General features: G+C 39.5%; 1 protein-coding gene across 1 annotated transcript; it reads left to right on the plus strand.

Moving 5' to 3' along the window:
* The first annotated feature begins 4,039 nt into the window (after nt 1-4,039).
* LOC133422799 (serine/threonine-protein phosphatase 4 catalytic subunit B) lies at nt 4,040-24,032 on the plus strand. The gene is made up of 9 exons (XM_061712901.1): nt 4,040-4,158; nt 7,702-7,976; nt 10,238-10,289; nt 10,375-10,425; nt 13,295-13,396; nt 13,561-13,734; nt 13,861-13,987; nt 14,102-14,291; nt 23,010-24,032. Exons 2-9 carry the CDS (start codon nt 7,867-7,869, stop codon nt 23,137-23,139), a joined length of 936 nt encoding a protein of 311 aa, XP_061568885.1. The 5' UTR covers nt 4,040-4,158; nt 7,702-7,866; the 3' UTR covers nt 23,140-24,032.
* The last annotated feature ends 12 nt before the right edge of the window (nt 24,033-24,044 follow it).

Below are 24,044 nucleotides of genomic sequence, written 5' to 3' on the forward strand. Positions count from 1 at the left end.
TATACCGGCTTTATCCTTCTCAGGGTCACGGGGGTCTGCTGGAGCCTATCCCAGCTCATTTCAGGTGAGACTAATAATAATAACTGCATTAATAGTTTCAACATGTCTCGAAAGTGCAGACATTAAACTTTATGCCAGTTTTAAAACTGTGTTGATAGCCTAAGTGAAACGAGAATTAGGACAACTGATATAGGGATGTTTTTTCTGCATATTGCCCTCATGTTTGGTGTGTGATAGGTGCCGGAAGAAAATGGTAAAAACGGGCCGTTCTGAGGAAAGGGAACAAACAAAACAGCATGACGCCTCCTTTCCTAATGGTGGAAAAATGCACTACATCATCCAATCAATAAATGATATGGTAACACAAAACATCTGGTTGTTGGGGGAGAAAGGAACGTTTTTGGAGTAAGAAAGTGATTAGCAAGTTTTACCAAATTTCCAAATTTAAAACTCTACAAAGTGTTTAACTGAAGAGTATAACTGCTATTCTTCAACCAGTCTTAGATTATTTCCTTACATTCTGCGTAAAAAGCATGAAACACGTGTTATGTGTTAAACGTGCCCTTTGCATCAGCAATCTGCATTCATAAAACTGTTTATTGTAAATTCTTAAGTACTTGTGCATTCACAAATTGCAAACTGTTGAACTTTTTGTAACAACTAAATCAGTAGTTTGGTTTGAACAGCAGTGGATCAGATGGAAGAGGGTGCACCATTGACCTTCCTCTGCACCTCTATATCTCATTCAAATTAATTTACATTTATTCATTCATTTATCTAAATTCTTTATCTAAGATTCATTCATTTTCTTGTTTGTGTCCAGTTTGGATACTCTAGGAACTACGAGTAAACCTGCACTCTGAGAACGGAGAGCTCTGTTAGGAACATGCAGTACTATCAGGTAATATCATGGAGTTAGGCTGTTTTGGGCTTTATACGCAAGTAATAAAATTTTGAATTGGATTATGAGTTTTACGGGTAACCAATGGAGCGACGCTAACACTGGAGAGACGTGGTCTCTCCTGCTGATTCCTGTCAGTACTCGTGCTGCTGCATTTTGGATCAGCTGGAGCCTATTCAGCAAATTACTTGGATATCCTGCTAATAACACATTACAGTAATCTAGTCTAGAAGATACAAACGCATGAACTAGTTTTTGTGCATCACTCTGCGAGAGGATTTTCCTAATCTTTGCAATATTACGGAGATGGAAAAACGCTGTTTCATAAACCTGATTAATGTACGGTTTAAATGACAAATCCTGATCAAATTAACATCAAAGCTTCTCACAGATGCACTGGAGACCATGGCAACACCATCTTATCCCTTCCTAAAATGCTTTGGACAAAAAAGATTTAGAATTTAGAAGATTTAGAGGGTTATGGTGCAATGCCAATCTCCCATCCTCCCTCTAGGACCCTATTGAGGATTTAGAGCTCGTCCAGTGTTCCACGACCAGGAGGGAACCTTCACTGTTCTTCCTGAATCTGAAGTTCAACAATGAATTAGAGGCTGTTCTCCAGCACCCTTGCATTGACCTTACCTTGGAAGCTGAGGAGTGTGATTCCAGTGTAACTGAAGCAGCCCCTCTTCCAAAAAGCCAAAAAGCAACCACCACCCCACCATCCCAAACCAGAAGCAAAACCCCCAATGTCCTCTCAGTGTTACAGAGCCACGTCTACTAAGAAAGCTCCACAACCTCCAGTATCTTGGGGAACTTGGGGAGGATCTCATCCATCTGCCACCACAGAGCTTTCTAACCACCTTAGGGACTTCCGCCTCAGTTATGGAGTCTGTGATTCAGCTTCTTCTGTGGGATCCCAACACCATTCTTTTTTTATTATTATTATTATTATTATTTGTTCAGCTTAGTTTCAGAGGTATGCCAGACCATTTTTTTCAAGCAGCTACATTATTTCAGCTCTGGCAGTACTTGTTTCGTTGTTTCAAGAGTCTTTTGAGGAACAACACTTTCTAGGGCTGTTTTTGCTGCACTTTTACAACTTAGTGCCACGTAGTACAGGGGAAAAAACGGATTTTACAAGCGACATTATTTCCTTCCTTAAAATAATGAGAATAAAGTATTATTTAAGAATAATATTGAATATTCTTAAGAATAAAAATAAAATACCCTATCATTTCGAAGTAAAAGTAAAAATGTTGGGAAAACTGTTAAATGTTGGGAAAACTGTTAAAATAGGCAACTATTCCAACAACAGAATTAGACTGAATTGAAGTGAATTGAATTTTAATAATCCACATATGGGAATTTGTGTTGCTATAGTAAAAATCAGTTTGGGAAATAAACACCAGTTTATAAAGTACCGAATGGATGGGAGTTTAGCAGAGAGGGAGATGTGATTCATCTCCAGCTATAATCATGAATGGGTTGCAGTGTTGTGTTTATCGCCTGGCAACAACAGTGTTGATGACGCCACATCAGCAGGGGTGAACTGTCAGTAGACGGTGTGGATACGGGACATATTTTCTCCCCTTGCAGCCACTCCCAAAGATTCTGGAACCAAGTGGAAGAATGGTATAGACAAAAGAATGTATCAGTTGAACTCAAATCACATATAGATAACATGTATGGAGTAGTGATGGAAAAGAGACAAGATCATTTGCCGACTAACACAATCCTCATAATGGCCAAATTCTACATTAACAAATCGAAATTCATGAAAAACCCACCTATCTTTAATGCCTTTTATAACAAATTTAAGTTGTACTGTAAATCCCTCAAGTATAACAACTTCAAATCTGCGAACAAACTGCTGAATTACAATCAGTGTTATAAATTAATAGATTCTGATTGAAATTATGTATATACCAGAAGGAAATTATAATTGCAAAATGTCTTTTATCCTCGTTTTCTTTTAAGCTACATTTATCTATTTTATTTATCATTATTTTGTCATAACATTTATGATGTTTAGAAAATGTATTTATTTAATTTAAGTTTTTTTTTGTTCCTTATTTTCTATTTCATATTTCATGAATGTGTCCACTCAGTACAGGCCTTTTCTAATGTGCTTGCTACATGGCAGCTTTGATGTGCCTTGCTTGTTTGTAAATTCAAGAATTTTCAATAAAAACAATAAATAAATAAAATTAGAAAATAAATAATAATAATAATAATAATAATAAAGTAATTCCTTAGATATGCTATTTTCAGGCTCGTAGCTATGGAGGTAGATTTGTGTCTTCAATCAAAAAAAAGATTGCTTGAATCAAAAAATATATTTTCAATTAAAATAAAATTCACTTCAATCAATAAAAATGATTTCAATCAAAGAAAAAAAGTGTTTGAATGCAAAAAAATATTTAAGACTCAAAAAAATGCATTTGAACACTGTTTTTCTTTGATTGGAAATGTTTTCTTTGATAGAAGTGAAGGTTTTTTGTTTGAGGCAACTTTTTTGATTGAAGTAGTGTTTTTTGTGTTTGGGTCATATTATGGGTAGGACATTTGTGTCTTTATCATTTAATCAAAAAAGAAGTTGCTTCAAAGAGGAAAAAAATATTTTCAATGAAAAAAAAATCACTTCAATAAAAAAAACTTTTTCAATCAAAGAAAAAAAGTGTGTGAATGTAAACAAATATTTGAGACCCAAAAAATTGCATTTGAACACTTTTATTTTAGATTGAAAATATTTTTTTCGATTTGAAGAGATTTCTTTTTTAATGAAGTGAAAAAAGTTTTGAAGTTTTTTTTTTTTGAATGAATCATTTTGACACAAACATCCCTCAGTGGGCGGATGCTTCCCCATTAGTCAGACCATTGACAGGCATGTTTGAGTAAAGAAAGAAAGAAAAGAGAGAAGAAAGAAAAACAGTGTTCAAATGCATTTTGTTGAGTCTTAAATATTGTTTTGCATTCAAACACTTTTTTTCTTTGATTGAAATCATTTTTATTGATTGAAGTGATTTTTTTTCTTAATTGAACATATATTTTTTGATTGAATAATTTACACAAATCTCCCTCCATACGTCCCCCTGTTTGTGTATGCGGCCCCGCCAGAGCGAGCAAAGCGCGCTCTCGACGCCGGAAGTGACGCGGCGGCCCAGACTACCGGCGGAGCTGCGACCTGAACCCGGACGATCCGCGGATCACGGAATGAAACGCTGCTGCTCGCTCCGCGGTGTCTGCTCCTCACGGTAATAACCCTCCAGCATCATCCGGTAGAAATTTCCGCGACGTATTGGTTCGTTTTTTGTACGTTTTGCTCCCAAAATGAGCGCCGAGCGGCTCTGACGTAAGATAGCCTGCTAGGTGGCTAAGCTAACACACCGCTCTAATGTCTAACAACCCGAACACGCTGGACTAGTGGGCGGCCAAAACTAACTAGAGTCGGCTTATCAATGGGATATGACAGACATTTGCATTCACCTTTAAGGGCGAAATGTTCCAACAAAATGGTTGGCGAAGTTACGAGAGAGCAGTAGTTCTGACGTCGTTGGTGCTGGCGGTTAGCGATGATTTATGGTTCCGCGTCACACCGACGCAGAGCCTACGGCGTCGATTTAACGCGGAGCATAAATCAGGCTGAGCGTAGGTGTAGGTGCTGCTAGGCCTCACACTTCTCAACAAACCTCGCCTCTGAACTCACATTATTTCATCTTTGTTCCCAGTGTGAAAACAAAACCATTCCGCTTGGTTTGTATTGTTTCTGACGTTTTTATGGCCATGGTAGAAGCCGGAGAGATTAATCCAGATGGACAATAGTCGTCAGCAGGTTCATCCCATTTACAGCAGCTGCTGCTCATTTACAATCAACTACACTTTATAGAAACACGTTTAGTTCAACACTCGGTTAACCTGCACACATACAAGAGTAACAACTCTAACATTATCAATAATATATATTTTCTTTTAAGAAATGTCTGAAACTCTACATACTTTACTTTTCACCAGTTCTTCCAGATTTCACTTACTGTGCAGAAATTTGGGGCAATAACTATAAAACTAGGTTACACTCTTTACTCAATACTTCAAAAGAGATCAATACGATACATTCATAAGGCTGGATATGGAGATCACACTAACTCACTATTCTCACAGTCTAAAGTACTAAAACTCGTGGATCTAGTGGCATTTCAATCTGCACCAGTAATGTTTAAAGCCAAAAATCATTGGCTACCGGATAACATTCAGAAATGATTCATTGGGAGGGAAGGGGGTTATAATTTAAGGAGAAACCTAAACTTCAAATCTTTATTTGTGCGTACAACAAAAATAAGTTTTTGTGTATCAGTTTGTGGAATTAAACTGTGGAATGATTTGAATTTGGAGTTAAAAGAATGTACAAACATAAAACAATTTAAGAAGAAATATAAAGAAACGGTTTAGTTAAGGTATAAAAGTGAAGACTGTTTTTAAAGATCAGCAGCTGTGTGTGTGTTCTGGTATTTATCATGTTGTCTTTGTATGTTTATATACTTATAATATAGATATGTATTTATATCATAGTTATATTATATTTATATCATAGTTATATTTATAATAGAGCTTACATCTTGTATTAAATAGGTTATTTTTGTAAAAATGATATTTATTTATACAAATTAGTGTATAGTATAAAAAATAAATACAGACATTTATGTTTAGTTGTGGAAAGGGGGTGGGATTGAATAAGTTTATACTTCTCCCACTCCTTTTCCAACATGTAACTGAAATGTGTTTTGATGTTTGTTTTTTCTTTATGTGGTGGAATTCCCATCTATATTTGTTTTCTTATCTTTTTTTCTTGTTTTTTTATACATGTTCGAAATAACAAAAAGAATGAACGAACAAAACTTTGTTTTAATCCTTAATATAACTTGTTTATGTTTGGTACTATGGGCTTTTCCCCTTTACTATATGATGCAACAAAAGGGTTTATTTATCTGAATCTATTAAACTAAAATACGTTTTTAGTGCCCCTATCAGCAATTATCTTTTTTTTTAAGGAACAAAATATGTAAAGATGCATAAATGGAATAAATAAACACAATGTTTCTAACCATTAAACATCAATACAGACACGTATAGGCTAAAACATAATTTCTCTTTTTGGTGTTTGTAGATGTCTGAGAAAGATTGGTCATTTACATCCACATACAGCTGATTTCTTAGTGATATAACAAACTAACAAAAAAAATATTTTCTTTCATCAGCTGTTACCATTTCACATCTGCATCTTAGAACCTTCAGAAAAAAACTCTCTGCTGGGGAAATAACACACAGAGAATAAATCTTAGGAGTAGCAAAACCTTTTCCTTATTCTATTTCGCTAGATGTGTGTTAAACTGACAGGAAAAAGTTAACGTTCATGTGCAGATGAAACAGCATTCTGCCGGTGAGGTGCTGAAGATATCCCAGCCATACTTCTACTTGGTGTTTTGGCAATATTACATGCAGATGCTTTGATTTTTCTCAACGTCTTACTTTTCCAGTCTTAAATCACAGTCAAGGTGATTGTCCTGTTATTTGGGTCATCACGTAGTCACATCAATACGGTATATAAATCATTCTGGATAATCTTCTATATGAGGAGAAACTTAAACCTCTCCAGAGGACACAAAGTATGGTACTATATCTGGATGCAGTACACCAAATGAAAAATACTCAGCTTTAACTCTATAAAGATAGTTTCCAACAAAACACAGTTGCACCAGCAATAGGCTTTTTACATCATAAAAAGACAAACGCATTGTGTTGTTGGTTTAAGTCGGTGTATCAGTGGAGGTGTGACCAATCTGAGACAAAAACTCATTGAACTAGCAGTCAGGGGAAAAAAAAAACATCTTCACTTTCTACACCTCAGATCAGATGTGAAAACTTTCACCATCATAAGTCACACTCCAGTGGAAAACTGCACCAGTGTCATGTCATCCCAAGTCTTTTGAGACGACTCAGCAAATGATCTTTGCTGTCTTGAATTGTTTCTGTTACTGCTAGAAATGCACAAAAGCAGGACTAATTAAGAATAATTTTGAGGAAACGTTGAATCCGTTCTTTGTCCTGATGGGATCTTTCCTGAAGTGATGTGGATTTTGTGAAATCAGTTTTATTGGCCATGAAGATTCCATAAAGTTGTCAAGCCATTTACGAGATGGGGTCTGGTACAAACGCCCACAGCTCAGCAAATACTTGACTAGGAGGTGCTAGAACATCATCTCATTCAAACAGATCCAAACAGATGGGAGAGGAATTTGTTGACTTAGTGACATTTATATCATATAATACCGGTTTTATAGTTTAGTGCCTAAAACAAAATACAAAAAAAAAACATGTATGATTTTAAGTGTACCAAAAGTCAATTTAAACATTCGTCTTAAAACTCTCCGTTCCACAACAGGAACATCAATCTTAGTCCAACAAATGGTGAGATGTTTCCAGAATGGATTTCTAGACTGTTTAGGCTAGATGAATCCAGATATTGGTGCTAATCTTAATTTCCTCTGGTCTGTTGAGATATGTATACACCTCTGATGTAATCTCACGTATGTTACTTTTTTTTAATTTGTGATTCATTTTGCTTGAATAAAACTTTTTAATTTATAAATACAAATTATAAATGAGCTATGTACTTTTTGAGCAGGAATTTCAAAACTATGCTTGACTCCAAAGGTATTTTAAGAAATAATTATTCCAGGTTTCTGGCATGTTTTTTTAAATGTTCACTTTATTTAATTTTTTTCTCCTTTTGTCTTCCACAGTTTCTCAATCTGAAAGCTCCTGCTGCTCCCGACTCCATCTACTTCTGAAGAAGGGACTTCATTTAGGCTGCTTGCTCCGTTGCTGGGGGGAAGGAGCGTAGTATTAAGTGACCCCGTTGTGTAAGAAGAGAAGTGTGTGAACAGAGTGTGTGAGCAGCTCTCTCTATGTGTGTGACAATGGGGGACATCAGCGACCTGGACCGACAGATAGAACAGCTCAGACGCTGTGAGCTCATTAAGGAAAATGAAGTTAAAGCACTCTGCGCCAAAGCCAGGTATGGGATTAAACTTTCCTGCCACAAAAAAATGTTGTTACATGTCTTATGTAAAGGTATCGGGTCAGTTATTGTCTTTTAGAATCAGTCCTGGATGAGCTGGGAGACTTCAAAAAAGCACATTCAATTCATAGGTCCCCTTTAAAACGATGAAACTTTTGTTATACATTGTGTCCATGCGTCTTTCCTATTTTAAACCCCCCAAAATGCATAGATTTGGTCTTCAGACACTGTTTTGGTTCATAAAAGCAGCTGTTATGGTCTTGTGGTAAAAACTTTAAAAGTGTTAAGAAATGATGTGGTTGCAGAGACGGCTATCTGGGTGTATGATTATCTGGGTCACCATGTGCCCTTCCCCGCCTCACCAAGCCGACTGTCACCAGACGATGACACACAGACGTTCATTATCAGCAGTGACTTAAATTCTTTTATTTTAAGGCCCTATTTTGATATGATACCTGTCAACCTGTAGCGATCTGACACCGCTGGTGTGTGGAAAAGACTGGCGGTATCCGGCCTCACTTAAATGTTTATTTAACCGTGGAAACCAATTTCTAGCATATTTTTATATTAATATAAATGTACAGAATGGAAAATAAGTGAACCCTTTGGAATTAATTTTTTTGGGGATAAATGTTCTATAAAGTTTAATCTGACCATCATCTAAATCGCAAACACAATGTGTTAAAGGGGACTACACCAACTGTTATTTGTGTCTTTGTTGAAGACAGGCATTAGAGATTTACAAAACTCTTACAGAGTTTTATGTTAAATTGAATATAGAAAACCAGTTAGTTGCAGATGGTTGCTGTATGTTGCCACTGAAGCTGCACCTTAGCTGACACATGATGGAGCAAATGTCTCAGGACCTCCTCGTATCATAAGTGTTGCCCTTAATTAATGTCTCTGCTGTCTCCATAGTTGTCCATTTTTGTTTTACAACCAAACTGATTTTTGTCCACCTGAGTGTTTCCACTCTGTTTCGAGAGAGATTTCCATCCACATCACAAATCCATGCTACCTGGACCTGTATAAATGACAACCTTTGTTCCTGGTTGTTCATACAAAGTCTTTCTTCCTGCACATGTAAACAGTTGCAGTTTAATAAAAACAAACTTTAACTGGAGGAAAGTTGATGCCAAGGACAACAAATTCAGTAGCTCTGCTGCTCTGTCTCTTTGTTGTTTACACCATCTTAAAGGCACGTTTGTATCTTCAGGTGATGGGTGTATGATGCAGGCGTAGTCATGTGATACAGTTGACACAGAAGAAGCAGCGTTGTGGACCAAATTAGCAAATCATGAAACGTATCTGTCCAACCATAGTCATTTCTAAATGCTGTTGGTTTTTGTCTGTCCATGTTAGACCATAATAGCTGCGTTTACAATTTGGGAAAGAGGTTTTCTGAGCATTTGTGGCAGTTTTTGGAAGAAGGTGCATCAAGTCTCTATTCTTACAAAACACTATGTTTGAAGAAGATAGTTTTACAACTACAGATCAGTACTGGTGCACAGAACATGTCACATGATCAATAACATAAATGATCACCAGTTTCTGACCCCTGGGATGAAACAGAGCTAATATTTAAGTATCAAATCATCAAATGTACAGTGTCCACTATAAAGGCAAGTTCCTGAAGATCTTATACGTTGTAGCAGAGTCATACTTCAGTTTTTTGTTGCCAGGCCTCATGCCTGTTGTTTTTTTTTTTGTTTTTGTTTTTTCATACCTCAGTTAATCACCAAATCTTCTGTCAGGTCCTCATGAAGCAGTTACACCTTTTATACAAGTATTGATGCAGTATTGGATTCCTTTTAGACTTTGATTAATTACTGTATTTTCTGCACTATAAGGCGCACCCAAAATCCTTAATTTTTCTAAAAACTCGGCAGTGCGCTCTATAATCATGCGTTATGCCACCTTATGTATGAATTTTGTTTTGCTTATATATAATGCGGTGCGCCCAATTGTCCGCAAAATACGGTAACATGAAACTCAAATTGGGAAATTGGGCCAAAAACCATGTATTGCTTGAAATGCTGTCATGTTTTACATCCTTTGCTCTGATTGGTTGATGGGGGTTCTGACCAGCTCGTGTTATCTTCTGCTTGGTATTCATTAAGACCTTTCATCAATGACCAACAACATCATCTTTTATTTTGTGATGCAGATCTTTAAAATACTTTAACATAAATCTTAGAAGTTTTTAGAAGATCAGTAACTCTGGATTTTAATTTGTATATGTGTGCATGTGTTTTCAGAGAGATTCTTGTAGAAGAAAGCAATGTCCAAAGAGTAGATTCTCCTGTCACAGTAAGTAGTATTTATAGTCATTTCCTGAAAATATGATGTTTGTCAGTTTGATGTGTTGAATAAGTTTCTTCTTGTGTTCAAATAGGTGTGCGGTGATATACACGGTCAGTTCTATGACCTGAAGGAGCTCTTTAGAGTAAGTCCTATCTTTTACACACCATCATTTAACAATGCCTCATTACTTACTTACTTTCTTGATTGTTGTGTAGTCTAAGCTTGCCAGTGCCACCAATAAATCATATCCAAATCTAGTAAGATGGGTAATAAACAATATTTAACCCCCTTTTTTTTATTGCATTCCTAACCTAGTGACTTCTGCTCCAGCCATAGTTAAAATACCACTCCATAACTGCAAGTGGATATTCTCAACAGCTGTGGTTAACTTTAGTAGCATCTGGATGCTTAGTGTCCATATTCTGCTCCTTTTAAGCAATTCATATGGGCCTTCTGGAGTAAATCTTCCCCCAGCATAGCCACAAAGACCAAGAAGAACTTCTTCCTGAAAACCTGCAGATTTGGCTCAAGTGCTCCCTGACTGGTCAAATTCTAGGAGGTGGCCAGTGGGTGTGGCCCATGAATGTGGTTGTGGTTGGCCTGAGGGGCAGAATAAAAGGAAAACTCTGCAGTTGTTATCACCATAACCACGATGTTTGCTCTAAAATGCACACTCACCGGTTTCTAACTCGGTTTACTTTTGTTCACACTTCTGGTTTTGGAACAACGCTAACTTTTACCTTTTTAATGTTTCTGGAAATTCAGCATGTACAGGTCCATGTTTATAAAACATTGCTCTGTCAAGTGTCACCAGAAAATAAAACACAAAGTACATCCACTGATCCTTGGTTAGTTTCCCTAGGTTAGCATTAAATTATGTGATGATGACTCACCATAAGAAACCGTTGAGTTAGTGAGTTAGAAAAGCCAAATGTGGATGCTTGGGAACACTACAGACACTTCATTTTGGGAATAAACTAATAAAAACAATGAGAATAAAAGAAATGTGTTCATGACAAATACAAACAACAAATGGAAAAATACATGATTATCCCCCGTATATCTAATCATTTAGATCAATGAATCTAATAATAATAATAAACTTTATTTGTATAGCACCTTTCATACATAAAATGCAACGCAAGGTGCTTCACATAAAAAGAAATTTAAGGCATAAAACATAACATAGAAATAGAGGGCATAAAACAAAAATCAAAGCAGCATAGTGGAAGCAAAAACAATAGCAGTAAAGCAGCATAGTGAGGACATAACCAACACATAACCCAAAAGATTGATTAAAATAATCAGAATACAGACAGTATTTTAAAATAATTTAAAAGATCAATTAAAAGCAAGTGTGTAAAAGTATCTAGTGATTTAGAGTAACTATTGCTTGGCGAAATTACAAAAAGATCTACCTATTTTTCTGCCAGCTTCATCTCGGGCAGGAGATGCTACTCGTAATGAACAAACCACTGTTACAATCAAGAGTTGAGGTCCGTACAGATTCTGCATCTTCATGCTCTTGCGTTGCCTCCTGAGCTGGTTATGTGGTACGAGCTGCCAGCGAGACTTAAGACGCCACCATTGTCATTAAGAAAAGCTTCGATATGCGTATCCCAAAATATGTGCTGGATTACTAGTCTCGCATCAGCCCGGCTCGGCTCGACGAGGCTCCACCCGTGTGTTTTTGCACAGCCAGGGGAGAAGTGGGGGGGTTGGGGTGAAGCTGCTGTGACGTACTCGATTGCGCAACACCTTTGTTTGTGTCGGCGCTGATGAGAAATCAGCTGGAGCCGGGAGCGGCTGAGAAAAAAACAGCCCGTCTACATCCCTTTTTTTTAATTTTCTCGACAGCCACCAGGTTTATGAACATCTGCTCCTCAGAGTTGGATCACCAAACAGACGTTTGTGCTGTATAATAAAATCGCCGCGAGTCGCCTCGCGCTGACTCCTGATTCAAACGTTTGACGGCCCCGCCCCCCCGACCAATCAGAGGCGTGGAGGGTGGTGACCTCAGAAATAGTCCCGGCTCAGCCCGCATAGAACCTCGCTCGAATGGTTACAGAAAAATTTATCGGCTTGGAGCGGCTCTACCCGTCTCAGCCCTAATGCAAAAGCGCAAAACGGGTAGAACCGAGCTGAGGTGGTACTAGGGCCAATGTTCTCTGGAGTCACACCACTGCTTCTAACCGGTTTCTATACATCCACATTGAAGGTGTTAAAAATCACATCTGATATGTTAAATAAGCAGCAGCTTGTTGCATTGTGGGGCTCGAAGGAGGAGGCGTGTTAACCCTTGTGCTGTCTTCGGGTCAAAATGAACCAATTCTTCTATCCTTCTTTCCTCCTGCTCTCTCTTTCCTTCTTCCTTTCCTCTTTTCCTCCTTTTTTAACCTCCTTTACTCCTTTTTCTTCCTACCTTTCGTCATTCGTTCCTTTATTACCGTCTTTGTTTTTCCTTCCTTTCCTTTTCTCCATTCCTTCCTCCCTCCCTTCTTTCCTTTTTTCCCTTCTTTCCTTCCTTTCTCCCTTCCTTCCATCTTTTCTCCCTTCTTTCCTCCCTTTCCTACTTCCTTCCTTTTCTCCTTTCTCCCTTCCTTCCATCTTTTCTCCCTTCCTTACTCCCTTTCCTACTTCCTTCCTTTTCTCCTTTCTCCCTTCCTTCCATCTTTTCTCCCTTCCTTACTCCCTTTCCTACTACCTTCCTTTTCTCCTTTCTCCCTTCCTTCCATCTTTTCTCCCTTCCTTACTCCCTTTCCTACTTCCTTCCTTCTTTTCTTCCTTCCTCCCTTCCTTCCATCTTTTCTCCCTTCTTTCCTTCATTCCATCTTTTCTCCCTTCCCCCTCCCTTGACCCAAATACAGCACACGGGTTAAGAAGCATCCGTCTTGCAGAATTGCTGCCAGGTCCAGTTTGTTGGACGTCCAGATCTTCTGAGAGCAGCTGTTGTATCTGACGATGTCGTAAAACTTTTGAAACCACATGACGTTCAGCTCTCCCTGTGACAGGTTGGTGGAGACGTTCCAGAGACGAATTATCTCTTCATGGGTGACTTTGTGGACAGAGGCTTCTACAGTGTGGAGACTTTTCTGCTGCTGCTTGCGCTCAAGGTGAACATTTTTTTTTTTTTTTTTTTTTTTTTTTTTTTTTTCTCTCCACTGAGCGGTTTCATACTGACTTCAGAAATTGGTAGTCTGCTACTGTTGTGTGCTAGTTTTAAACTCTGCTCATGACCTTCTCTCATTCTCATCTGGATGCCTCTCGTGGACCACAGGTCCGTTATCCAGACAGGATAACCTTGATCCGAGGAAACCACGAGTCCAGACAGATCACCCAGGTGTACGGCTTCTACGACGAGTGCCTGCGGAAGTACGGCTCGGTCACCGTCTGGAGATACTGCACAGAGATCTTTGACTACCTGTCCCTGTCGGCCATCATCGATGGCAAGGTGGGACAGCCACAACTCTTGAAATCAGATTGCTGTGACTTTTAAATGTTATCCGTTGCCGTCTTTGGGACTTAACGGTTTCTAATCTGCCATTTTTAATTACATCTATTTGATTCTGTCTTTCAGATCTTTTGTGTGCACGGTGGTTTGTCTCCCTCTATCCAGACGTTGGACCAGATCAGGACCATTGACAGAAAACAGGAAGTTCCCCATGACGGGCCCATGTGTGACCTTTTGTGGTCAGACCCTGAAGGTATATGCAGGTTTTAAACTGTCATGTATATATTCCTGCTGTGATGTTCAACAAACAGTGATGGTGTTAAAGAAGCAGACGTTGGCCTGACTGTCTCCCGTCTTGTGCTTTCAGACACGACAGGCTGGGGAGTGAGTCCCAGAGGGGCCGGTTACTTGTTTGGGAGCGACGTTGTGGCTCAGTTTAACGCTGCCAACGACATCCACATGATCTGTCGAGCGCATCAGCTGGTCATGGAGGGATACAAGTGGCACTTCAACGAGACCGTGCTCACCGTGTGGTCGGCTCCCAACTACTGCTACAGGTACACAACTTGGAATCTGGTGCCCTTTGTTGTTTCCTTCCACAAGTTAAAAAAAAAAAAAATATATATATATATATATATATATATATATATATATACATATATACACACACACACACAGGACTGTCTCAGAAAATTAGAATATTGTGATAAAGTTCTGTATTTTCTGTAATACAATTTATTAAAAAAAAAAATATATATATATATATATTACATGCAGATGCTTTGATTTTTCTCAACGTCTTACTTTTCCAGTCTTAAATCACAGTCAAGGTGATTGTCCTGTTATTTGGGTCATCACGTAGTCACGTCAATATGGTATATAAATCATTCCGGATAATCTATGTGAGGAGAAACTTGAACCTCTCCAGAGGACACAAAGTATGGTACTACAGGACTGTCTCAGAAAATTTGAATATTGTGATTTTCTGTAATGCAATTACAAAAATGTCATACATTCTGGATTCATTACAAATCAACTGAAATATTGCAAGTTTTTATTATTTTGATATTGCTGATTATGGTTTACAGCTTAAGATTAAGATCCCCAGAATATTATTACTTGATGTAGCACTAGGTAGGAGCACTGGGTGATGAAAAAAAAAATGGGAAAAAATCGGGGATAAAAATATTAAAAAAAAAAAAAAAAAAAGATTCCCAGAATATTCTAATTTTTTGAGATAGGATATTTGAGTTTTCTTAAGCTGTAAGCCATGATCAGCAATATTAAAATAATAAAAGGCTTGCAATATTTCAGTTGATTTGTAATGAATCCAGAATGGATGACATTTTTTTTTTATTAATTGCATTACAGAAAATCACAATATTCTAATTTTCTGAGACAGTCCTGTGTGTGTGTGTGTGTGTGTGTATATATGATATTATTAAAACGGGCAGAGTTCACAAGAATATCACGCATCTGTTGTCAGTTTTGGCTGCTGTTGCAAAGAATTTAGAGCTGGGATTGCTGATATGACATGTCTCATTTTCACTGAGTGGTTCAGTTCAGCACGGTTTCGAAGGTCCAGACAACTGCAAGTCGGGCCGCCACGGCCCATGCAGGGCTTAGGTTTTAAAGTGCCTAGCATGGCGGCATAGTAGTGCAACGACAACAAAAGCGAAGCTCCCACAGAGATGCTGCCAACAGCAACAATGGAGCTCCAGCAGCCGGTTTCTGTTCCGCTTGGCTTTGGGCTCTTCGTATGTACAATCCCTGCCTCGTCGTTTGAGAGAAGACTGTGGGCGGTGAAGACCGTTACTTTTGTCATGGGTAGTGACGTTTTCTGTCCGCCAATAAACTGATTAGGTCTGCAACTAGTGATTATTTTAATAATAATCAATGATGATGATAATCGATTTAAAACATTTTTTAAATATAATTTCCGCATCCTTCGTCCGATATGGAACATTTAAACTGGCGGAGCAAATAAGCGCACAAAAAACAGGTCATTGCTTAAATGTTCTGTTAAAATAATATCAAATAACAAAAAATATATACATTTTTGTCATATAGCTTTAGTAAAAAAAAAGAATAAATAAAAGTACACAAATACTTAAAATACAACTTTTTTTTGTTATGAAGTGCAAAAACTAGGCATTTCTGTTATTTAAAGGCCGTGAACTTTCAGAACAATAAATAAATGATTAAAAAAATGCAGGATTAGTTTCAACATTAACATTTATGTATTACTATAAATGTAGAGAACAAGTAAACATGACCTTCCATAGCGATACATACTTGCTGATGCGCTCACTCCCTTTCTTCAGGAACTTTGCATTGCAAAAATGTTAGCAATTCATCCCACCTCACTCCCACACAGTGCAGGGACTTCACTCACTTTGTCATGAAAGTAAAACTTGAAGCTTAAAGGGGACATATTATGGCATTTAATGTATATTTTAAACAGGCCTTGAATGTCTTAAAAACAATCTAAAGCTTGTTTTTTCTACATAAATCAGAAATTCAGCCTGTGGGCCCTGTCTCTAGTTTTACCGCTTCTAAAGCCTTTTTCTGTGCTTCATTTTAGGGGAGGGGAGGCTATGATAATGAGGCTCTGTGCTGATTGGCTGCTTGAATGACGTGTAGGAGGGGAGGAGAATAAACCTCGCTCCGGCCAGAGCAGCCGGCTGCATCGTACACAAAACGTGTCCCATGCGAGAAGCTTCTGCGACAAAATCAATTCCATTGCTTTATTTTTTTTGTATTAGACTGTCCTAACTGGCCGCGAGTTTAACAGTTTCAGTGTGGACAGAGAGCGTCCGATGTCACGCAGCTCGACCTGATAGTCGGGCGCTCTCATTCAGTTACACGGTGTAAACAGATCTTAAAGCCTGATTTACGGTTCTGCGTTAAATCGACGCGTACCCTACGCCGTAGGCTCTGCGTTGGTGTAACGCGGAACCATAAATCAGCCTTTAGTCACCTCGTCTTCACACAGGAAGATTTCTCATCATTTCTTATGTTACAAGACAAATGAATCATGTTAACTGTAAAGAAATCACAACACTGAATTTTCACAAATGGCAACTTTATTGTTAAAAAAATAAAACATGAGCTGTATATAAATAACATGTATGCACTATTGCTGGCTCAAGGAAGGGCCGTGCGTTTTCTGAAGGTGTCGTTGAACAGCTTCAGGTGCTTGGAAGATCTGAAACCATGAACAGAAAAAATGTATTACTAATTTACCCAACGAGTGAGTGGCTCCGTTAGGGAACACTGGAGCCGGGCCGGTCCGTGAGCAGCTCCGGCAGCTCCGTATGCGGCCACGGTGCTCCGGAGCTAAGCTAAATACTTAGCCCATGCAAAAACAAACTTGTAGACAAATACAAATAACATAAAAAATAATGTCACTTACCGCTGACTTTTGTGCAGTTGCCGGGTCCGTACTGCTGCTACTGATCCTTTTTATGAGGGTAAATGGCGTGGTTTCAGCAGCGGAGGAGACCGAGGGCGTGGTTTGCATTTTGGTGACGTAAAGAAAATGCACAAATCTAAACGGCTCGTAGAAACCACATGACACTGGAAGATTCAGTCGGGCGGGGGAGAACAGACCTTGCAGATTTTCATGGGATTTCATCTTCCCTCTGCTGGCAGGGTGAGGGGAGACCACTTTATACATGTTAAAACAAGAAAAAACGTGTTTTTCATAATAGGTCCCCTTTAATCATTAAATTATTACCATCATTGTGTGCAAGTTAAATTTATTTATAAAGCACATGGGAAGTGACGCATAAATTGCACGACACAACAAATCGATAATGAAATGATACACTTTTCATAATGGATGTTTATAGATTTATCGATTCGTTGTTGCAGCCGTACAACGGATTGTATCGTGTGACAAACACGATACACAAACGTCGGGGGCCCAAAAATGGTACAATTTTTATAACGGAAACACACAAAATACCGGACCGACCCGCTCAGTGGAAACGGGGCTGTACTGAGATGAGGACTTTATTAATCCGGACACAGCTGGGAAACTTATTATTCACTCCTGTTGTTTCTGCCTTGTTTAAGTCATGTTGAACTTCGTGCATCATTATCTGGTCCTCTGACTAAATGGAATTACTTTAGTGTTTTTTATTATTATATAATCCAACAAAAGCATTTTCAACCCAAAACAAAAGTAAATATGCAATTAAATAGATTTAGACTTTCCTAAATTCATCTTTTTATTTTTAAATTGTTATTCAAAAGTGTTGTTTGCTGATCTCAAAACACTGTTTGTAAATCCAAAGGTTCTGGTGGAGCTTAAGCTGACTCTTCAATGGGTCAGTCCAACTGAGGTGACAGCTCACAGACATCATCAGATGATTGGTGGTTAAAGCCCAACAAACATGTTTGTAGGTGCTCATTAATGTGACGTTTTCAGTACAAAACAAAACATTTTAGTACTTTTAGGAAGTGCTGTCTTAATGCTTGCAGTCTCTCATCCCTGCTATTTACAGAAACTACACTAAGCACCTTTAGACTTCTGTCCTAGTTATCTCTGGTGAATGTTGTCTATTTGCCACGATGTTGCACATCAACCCAGATAAATTTGGCTCTGCGCTACAAAGGACACCTATGTCAGGGGCAGATTTTAGGAGCCAAGAGCAGAACAGTGACTGGCAGGCTCGTGAGTGCTCTGGAACAGGCACACTACTCCTGTGACTACGTTTACGTGCAGTCAAAATTGGGGTTATTGCTAATATTCCGGTTACTGAAACATTGGGAATAATCTGTTTCCATGCGTGAGTAAACAGGGTTATCCCTGTATACATGGTGATTAATCATTTGGGATATCTGGATCAAACCAGCGACACGCGGAGAACGTCATGACGCAATTCCTGTCATTTCCGCTTCTTCTTCCTGTATCCAAATCCAAAACAAATGCTGCTTCGGCAACTTTTCTCTCATCTTCTTGTAAATCTTCTATCCCGGTACTTTCTACCGTCTACAAATGAAGAAATGTTCATATCCTTCATTACATTTATGAAGTGATTAGTCTCCTCCTGGTCTTGTGTTTCTCCGTGCTTAGAAGAACTTCCTGGACTCAAAAGACCAGGATTCCTTGTGAACAGAGCATGTGCAGAAAACAAATTCCTGTTCCGTTTGATGGGGATATTCCGTTTGGCGTTTACATGACTGAATATTCGGGTTTTAAAAGGAGTAACCCAGGGCTCATATTCGGGTTTTTAACAACCTGAATATGAGCAAATTCTGGTTATTCAAAGGGGTTATTGGTGTTAACATGGCCGTGCAAATTCGGGTTATTGCCAATATTCGGGTTTTAAAAGGGTTATTGATGCATGGAAACACAGTCAGTGAGTGTTTGATGAAGCCAACAACTCCGTGGAGGGGCTCGCTGGAATGTTTGCTGATGGTCTGCCCGGTTCTGATACTGCCTGGGCCTCACAAGCAGTACCAGAACCGGACAGACCATTACAGGACAAACCAAGGAGCAGCAGGCATAAGGATTGCTATGGACGGGCAGAAGGTGGGGGCAAAACCAAGACGTCAATGCGAGAATGAGTGCCTGAAAGTAGTGGATGCTGCAAAGACAAGCTGGCCACAAGTGAGGACTCGGTGCAGCTTAAATGCTGACGAGCAGTGAGGAGCTGCAGCTGGAACCACACAGGTGTGATCTCACTCACCACAACAGGGCAGTGCGACAAGTTATGGTGGAAGAGAAAATGAGAGCATGGCAGAATAATGGCGCTTTTATACTAGAACCTACTCAGCGCGACTTAGCTCGACTTGCCCTAGTTTCTTTTTAGACACCCAGATGAGAAGTATGAGGTTGGAGGAAGCTGCTGTGACGTATTTGATTGTGTGATCTAAATGAAGGAGACAACAACACTAAAGATGTAGAATCTGGAGAAGATGATAGATGTGCTGTTGGGACTGTGGCTTGTTCCATACCAAGTTAAAGAATTAGAGTAAAAGAAGCTTCAAGGAGCTACGCTTTTTTTTTTGTTAGTTTGTCTTTGTGCTGCTGAAAAGTCAGCTGGAGCCGTGAGCAGCTATGAAGAGACAGAGCTCCTGGTAGATCTGGTCGTTCCCTATCTCCGTCTAGATCTCTTTTTAATTCTCTCCTCAGCACCAGGTTTATGAACATCTGACCCTCAGAGTTGGATCACCAAACAGACTTTTGCTGCCATTGCTGGTTGAATAAAATGAAGAAGCCACGATTCGCTCTTTCTGATTTCCTCCTCCTGGCTCAGACGTCTGACTCCAACCCCCCGACCAATCGGTGGTCTGTAGTGTGATGATGTCAGATACAGCCGACTCAGCAGCTTAGAACCTCGGCAGAATAGTTACAGAAAAGTATCTACTAGGCACGTTAGACCCCTGGTGGAGAAACACAAAACTGGGGTGCATCGAGTCGGGCTGAGTAGGTACTAGTATAAAAGCGCCATAAGAGACCTAGCAAATGTAAATCTAAGGGCATTTTCACACTGGCAACCATTTAGGTTGGCCCAAAAGAACTCTGGTTATGGTTCACTTGGGTCATTGTGAACACGGTAATCACACTCTGGTGTGCCCCAAAAAGACCATACTGAGACCCAAGCTTTTAGCCATGAGCCATCTGTGGATGCACGCTGCAAACGGGAGCGTCACCAGAGGGTCATGACACTCTAACTATCTATACTGTAACTGGGAGGGCTTTGGGCCCTGGACCCGGGAACACAGAGCAGCCTGAGGCTGCAGGGCTTTCGCTGTTGACCTGAGGACACACTACATTTACTTTGTCTGAATGGCTGTGGTATGAATGCACCCTGCAGGACACTGGTGCCACTTGGACTTTGTTGAAACTTTTCAAAGAGCCACATACAGCCTGAGATTCAGAGGAGGACCATCCGTCTAGAACTGAGCTGGAAGCACGACTGGAACTATTTCATGGCTGTTTTAGCCCTTCAATTTGACTGTTTTGAAAGACAGGGCTACATTTGGCAAATGGCTGGGTTGAATCATAACTTTAACTTGGCTGTATTTATTACTTTTACTATTTGATTGCTTTATTGCTTTTTGATTAAAAAAAAAAAAAAAACTAAAACAAGGGATCTTTTTTTCCTGTGCTAGTTATAATCATGGTCTGTCTTAACCTACACCTTCAAACACTAATGATCCATCAGACCAGCAAATATGATCTCCATTTGCTATTTCCTCAAATTTTTCCCAGACTTTACTTTTTCTATCTGTATCTTTTTGTTTTTGATTTCCCTGTCTTCAACTTTTCCCTGACTGTCTCCTCACCTGCCTCGTGTAAATGCACGCATGCACCTGTGCCAGTCTTAGTGTTTGACTTGTGTAGCATTTGCATTTTTATATGCTATAAAATTGTGTTCAGAATAATTATTGCACTTTGAAAAGTAATATTTAACGATCCCGACCTAACCCCCCCCTGAATGTCATTATGCATATTTTTTTGACCGTGGTCGGCCGCTCAGTTCGGATCAGCCTGACCTTTGACCTTAGTGACAGAGACTGAACCTTCTGTGTTGAAACTCCTCAAGTTTCCTTGTGCTCCTTACAAGTCGTCTACAGTCACAGCTCAAACATGAAGCTCCCGCTGGCAGTCAGGCGGGGATTTTTAAATGAATATAAATCCTTACTTACGGCATCATTTCCTCTTGGTTCTTATTAGTCCATGAAGTCTGTTCAAAGACCAGGATGTTGGCGAGCTCCAGTCAGACTGGCTGACAGAAACATCACAAAAACCTTAAGATTGACTGCAGTTTTTTTTTCCATAACTGCAGATTTTCTGATTTGGCATTCAAACTGCTTTTGAATGAATCTTTATTTCGGCTTGAACACACTTTTTTACAAAACAAGATGAAAAGGTAAAGTAAACATTTCTTTAGCCGAAAAGGTGTAGCTGAAGCCGTAGGTTATAGTGCCGACCCTTTTTATCTTAAGATCAGCTTAAATATGAGACATTAGCTTTAATCATTACTCCGTGGAAACAAACAATACATAAAGAAGACAAAAATAAATAAGACAAAATATAAAATTGACATTTCACATTCTAGAATATTTTTGATAGTATACTTTATAATTATAGTGTTTTATATTTATTTACAATATTTTCTTTAAACATTTCCTTAAACTTGAAGATAGGACTGGACATTTTTAGGTCGTTGTCACAACTATTCCATATTTCTCTAGCCTTAATTGATTTAAATCTCTTTTTAATATTTGTTCTTGCTGTCACCGTCTCGAACACGAGTTTCCCCCTCAGGTCATAGCAGGTTTCTTTTATTTGGAACAGGTCCTGAATGTAGTTTGGAAGTAGTTTCTGCTGGGCTTTTTCAGCAGACTTTTCTCTTTGCTTGTATAATAAATACGATGTAAAATGGATTTAAAATGGTTCTTCAAAGTTGAATAAACTGGATCTGACAGCAGCAGCTAACATGGTTGAAGCTGTTTGACGGGTGAAATAAAAACAACTTGTTTTCTGGTCAGGATCTGAATCTTAGGACCGGAATTCAGTGTCTGTTATGCAGTCAGATGTTACACGAGCCTGTCGGATCGAACAACCACTCCAGACGCTGAGCAGGCCTCACCACCTTCTTCAGCTGCCACACTTTCTCCTAAATACCATATTTTCTGCACTATAAGGCGCACCTAAAAGCCTTTAATTTTCTCAAAAACCTGCAGTGCGCCTTATAATGCAGTGCGTCTTATATATGATCATTACGGTAATTTCTGTTACTGTAGTCAGGGGGATTGTGGGTAATGTAGTTGATGTCGCCGAAGTAACGGCGCTAAAAACGTCACAGGAATCATCACAGATGTTCAAGACAACAGCAGCGACGCTGACTCGCATAATGGCGACTTTGACGAGACGGAGCAAAGCTGGTTTTTATTTTGTTAAAGTTTGACATACGGTACTTCTTGGTTTTTTTGCATTTGCTGTAGGATTTTGTAGCATTTCCTGTAGCGCAGCTCCATCAGGTAGATGCGTAACTCAACCCCAGACACTATAGTACGCTATTTTACCATATGTGCACCTTATAATGCGGTGCGCCTTATATATGAAGGGTGTTTTAAAAGAGGCCATTTATTGAAGGTGTGCCTTATAATGCGGAAAATACGGCACTTGGATTTCAGCTTGACTGTTACAGACATGCTTCTGAAATAGCTGTTTTCTTAAAGTGGGCATGTATGTTGTAAAGGTGCCACATGGCTCGTGTCCTTGACCCACTGCTCTTTTTTTTTTCTGTCAGATGTGGCAACGTGGCCGCCATCTTGGAGCTGGATGAGCATCTACAACGGGAGTTCATCATTTTTGAAGCAGCGCCACAAGAGACCAGAGGGATCCCCTCCAAGAAGCCAGTAGCCGACTATTTCCTGTAAACTCTGCGAACACACTGCCACGATGTGTCAAACTCTGGTACCATTTCACACCAGCTGCCCTCCATCCCACCGCCGGACGCTTCCGTCAGCCTGAACCCTGAGCAGTGAGACGGGACGGGAGCCTCCCCCGCCCAGCTCTCTCCTTCAGCTCTCACCTCCAGCTCAGAGCCTCCTGGTCCTGGTCCTCGTCCTGACGGAGCGGTGGCCTGGGGGGCGGGAGGGGGAGGCCTATGCTGGTCCCACGTCTGTCACGTCTCTGCAGCTGTTCCATGGCCGTTTCCTTCAGCCGTCTCCCTCCTCCACCCGTCATCTCCTCGTTCTGACGGCTGTTTCCTTCAGGTCTTCAGAAAACTTCCTCCACCCGTCATCTCCTCGCTCTGACGGCTGTTTCCTCCAAGCCTTCAGACCAATTCCTCCTCGATCCATCTCCTGGCTGTGACGGCCGTTTCCTTCAGGCCTTCAGCTGAACTTCCTCCTCGCTCTGTAGATGCATCCTTTTACCACCTTTCTAGTAGTTTCTTTTTATGACAAATGTCATTTAGTTTCCAAACTTTATGAAAGGACTTTTTTTTTCTTCTCTTTTTTCTTAAATATCCAGCTGTAGGAAATTTTACAATTTTATTAAGGAATTCCTTTTGATCATTTGTTTTTTTGATTTTAATTGTTGCTGCCAGGATTAAATGAAAAAGAAAACCACCCCTCCCTGCCTTTATTTTATGTTTAAATGTTATCTGCCTCGCTATTTAACATACCAAGTGCTGCAGCTCAGCACCATCTTAAACCGCAGAAATGTCACTGTATTCACATTCACTAATGTTTTCTCACCTTTTAATCTACAAATCTCTAGGTCTGTCAATTTTGATATTGTGAGAATAAAGTTTTTGTATCAACGTTTTGTTGGTAAA

The sequence above is a fragment of the Cololabis saira genome, chromosome 21, assembly GCF_033807715.1.
Source record: "Cololabis saira isolate AMF1-May2022 chromosome 21, fColSai1.1, whole genome shotgun sequence".
Lineage (NCBI taxonomy): Eukaryota > Metazoa > Chordata > Actinopteri > Beloniformes > Belonidae > Cololabis > Cololabis saira.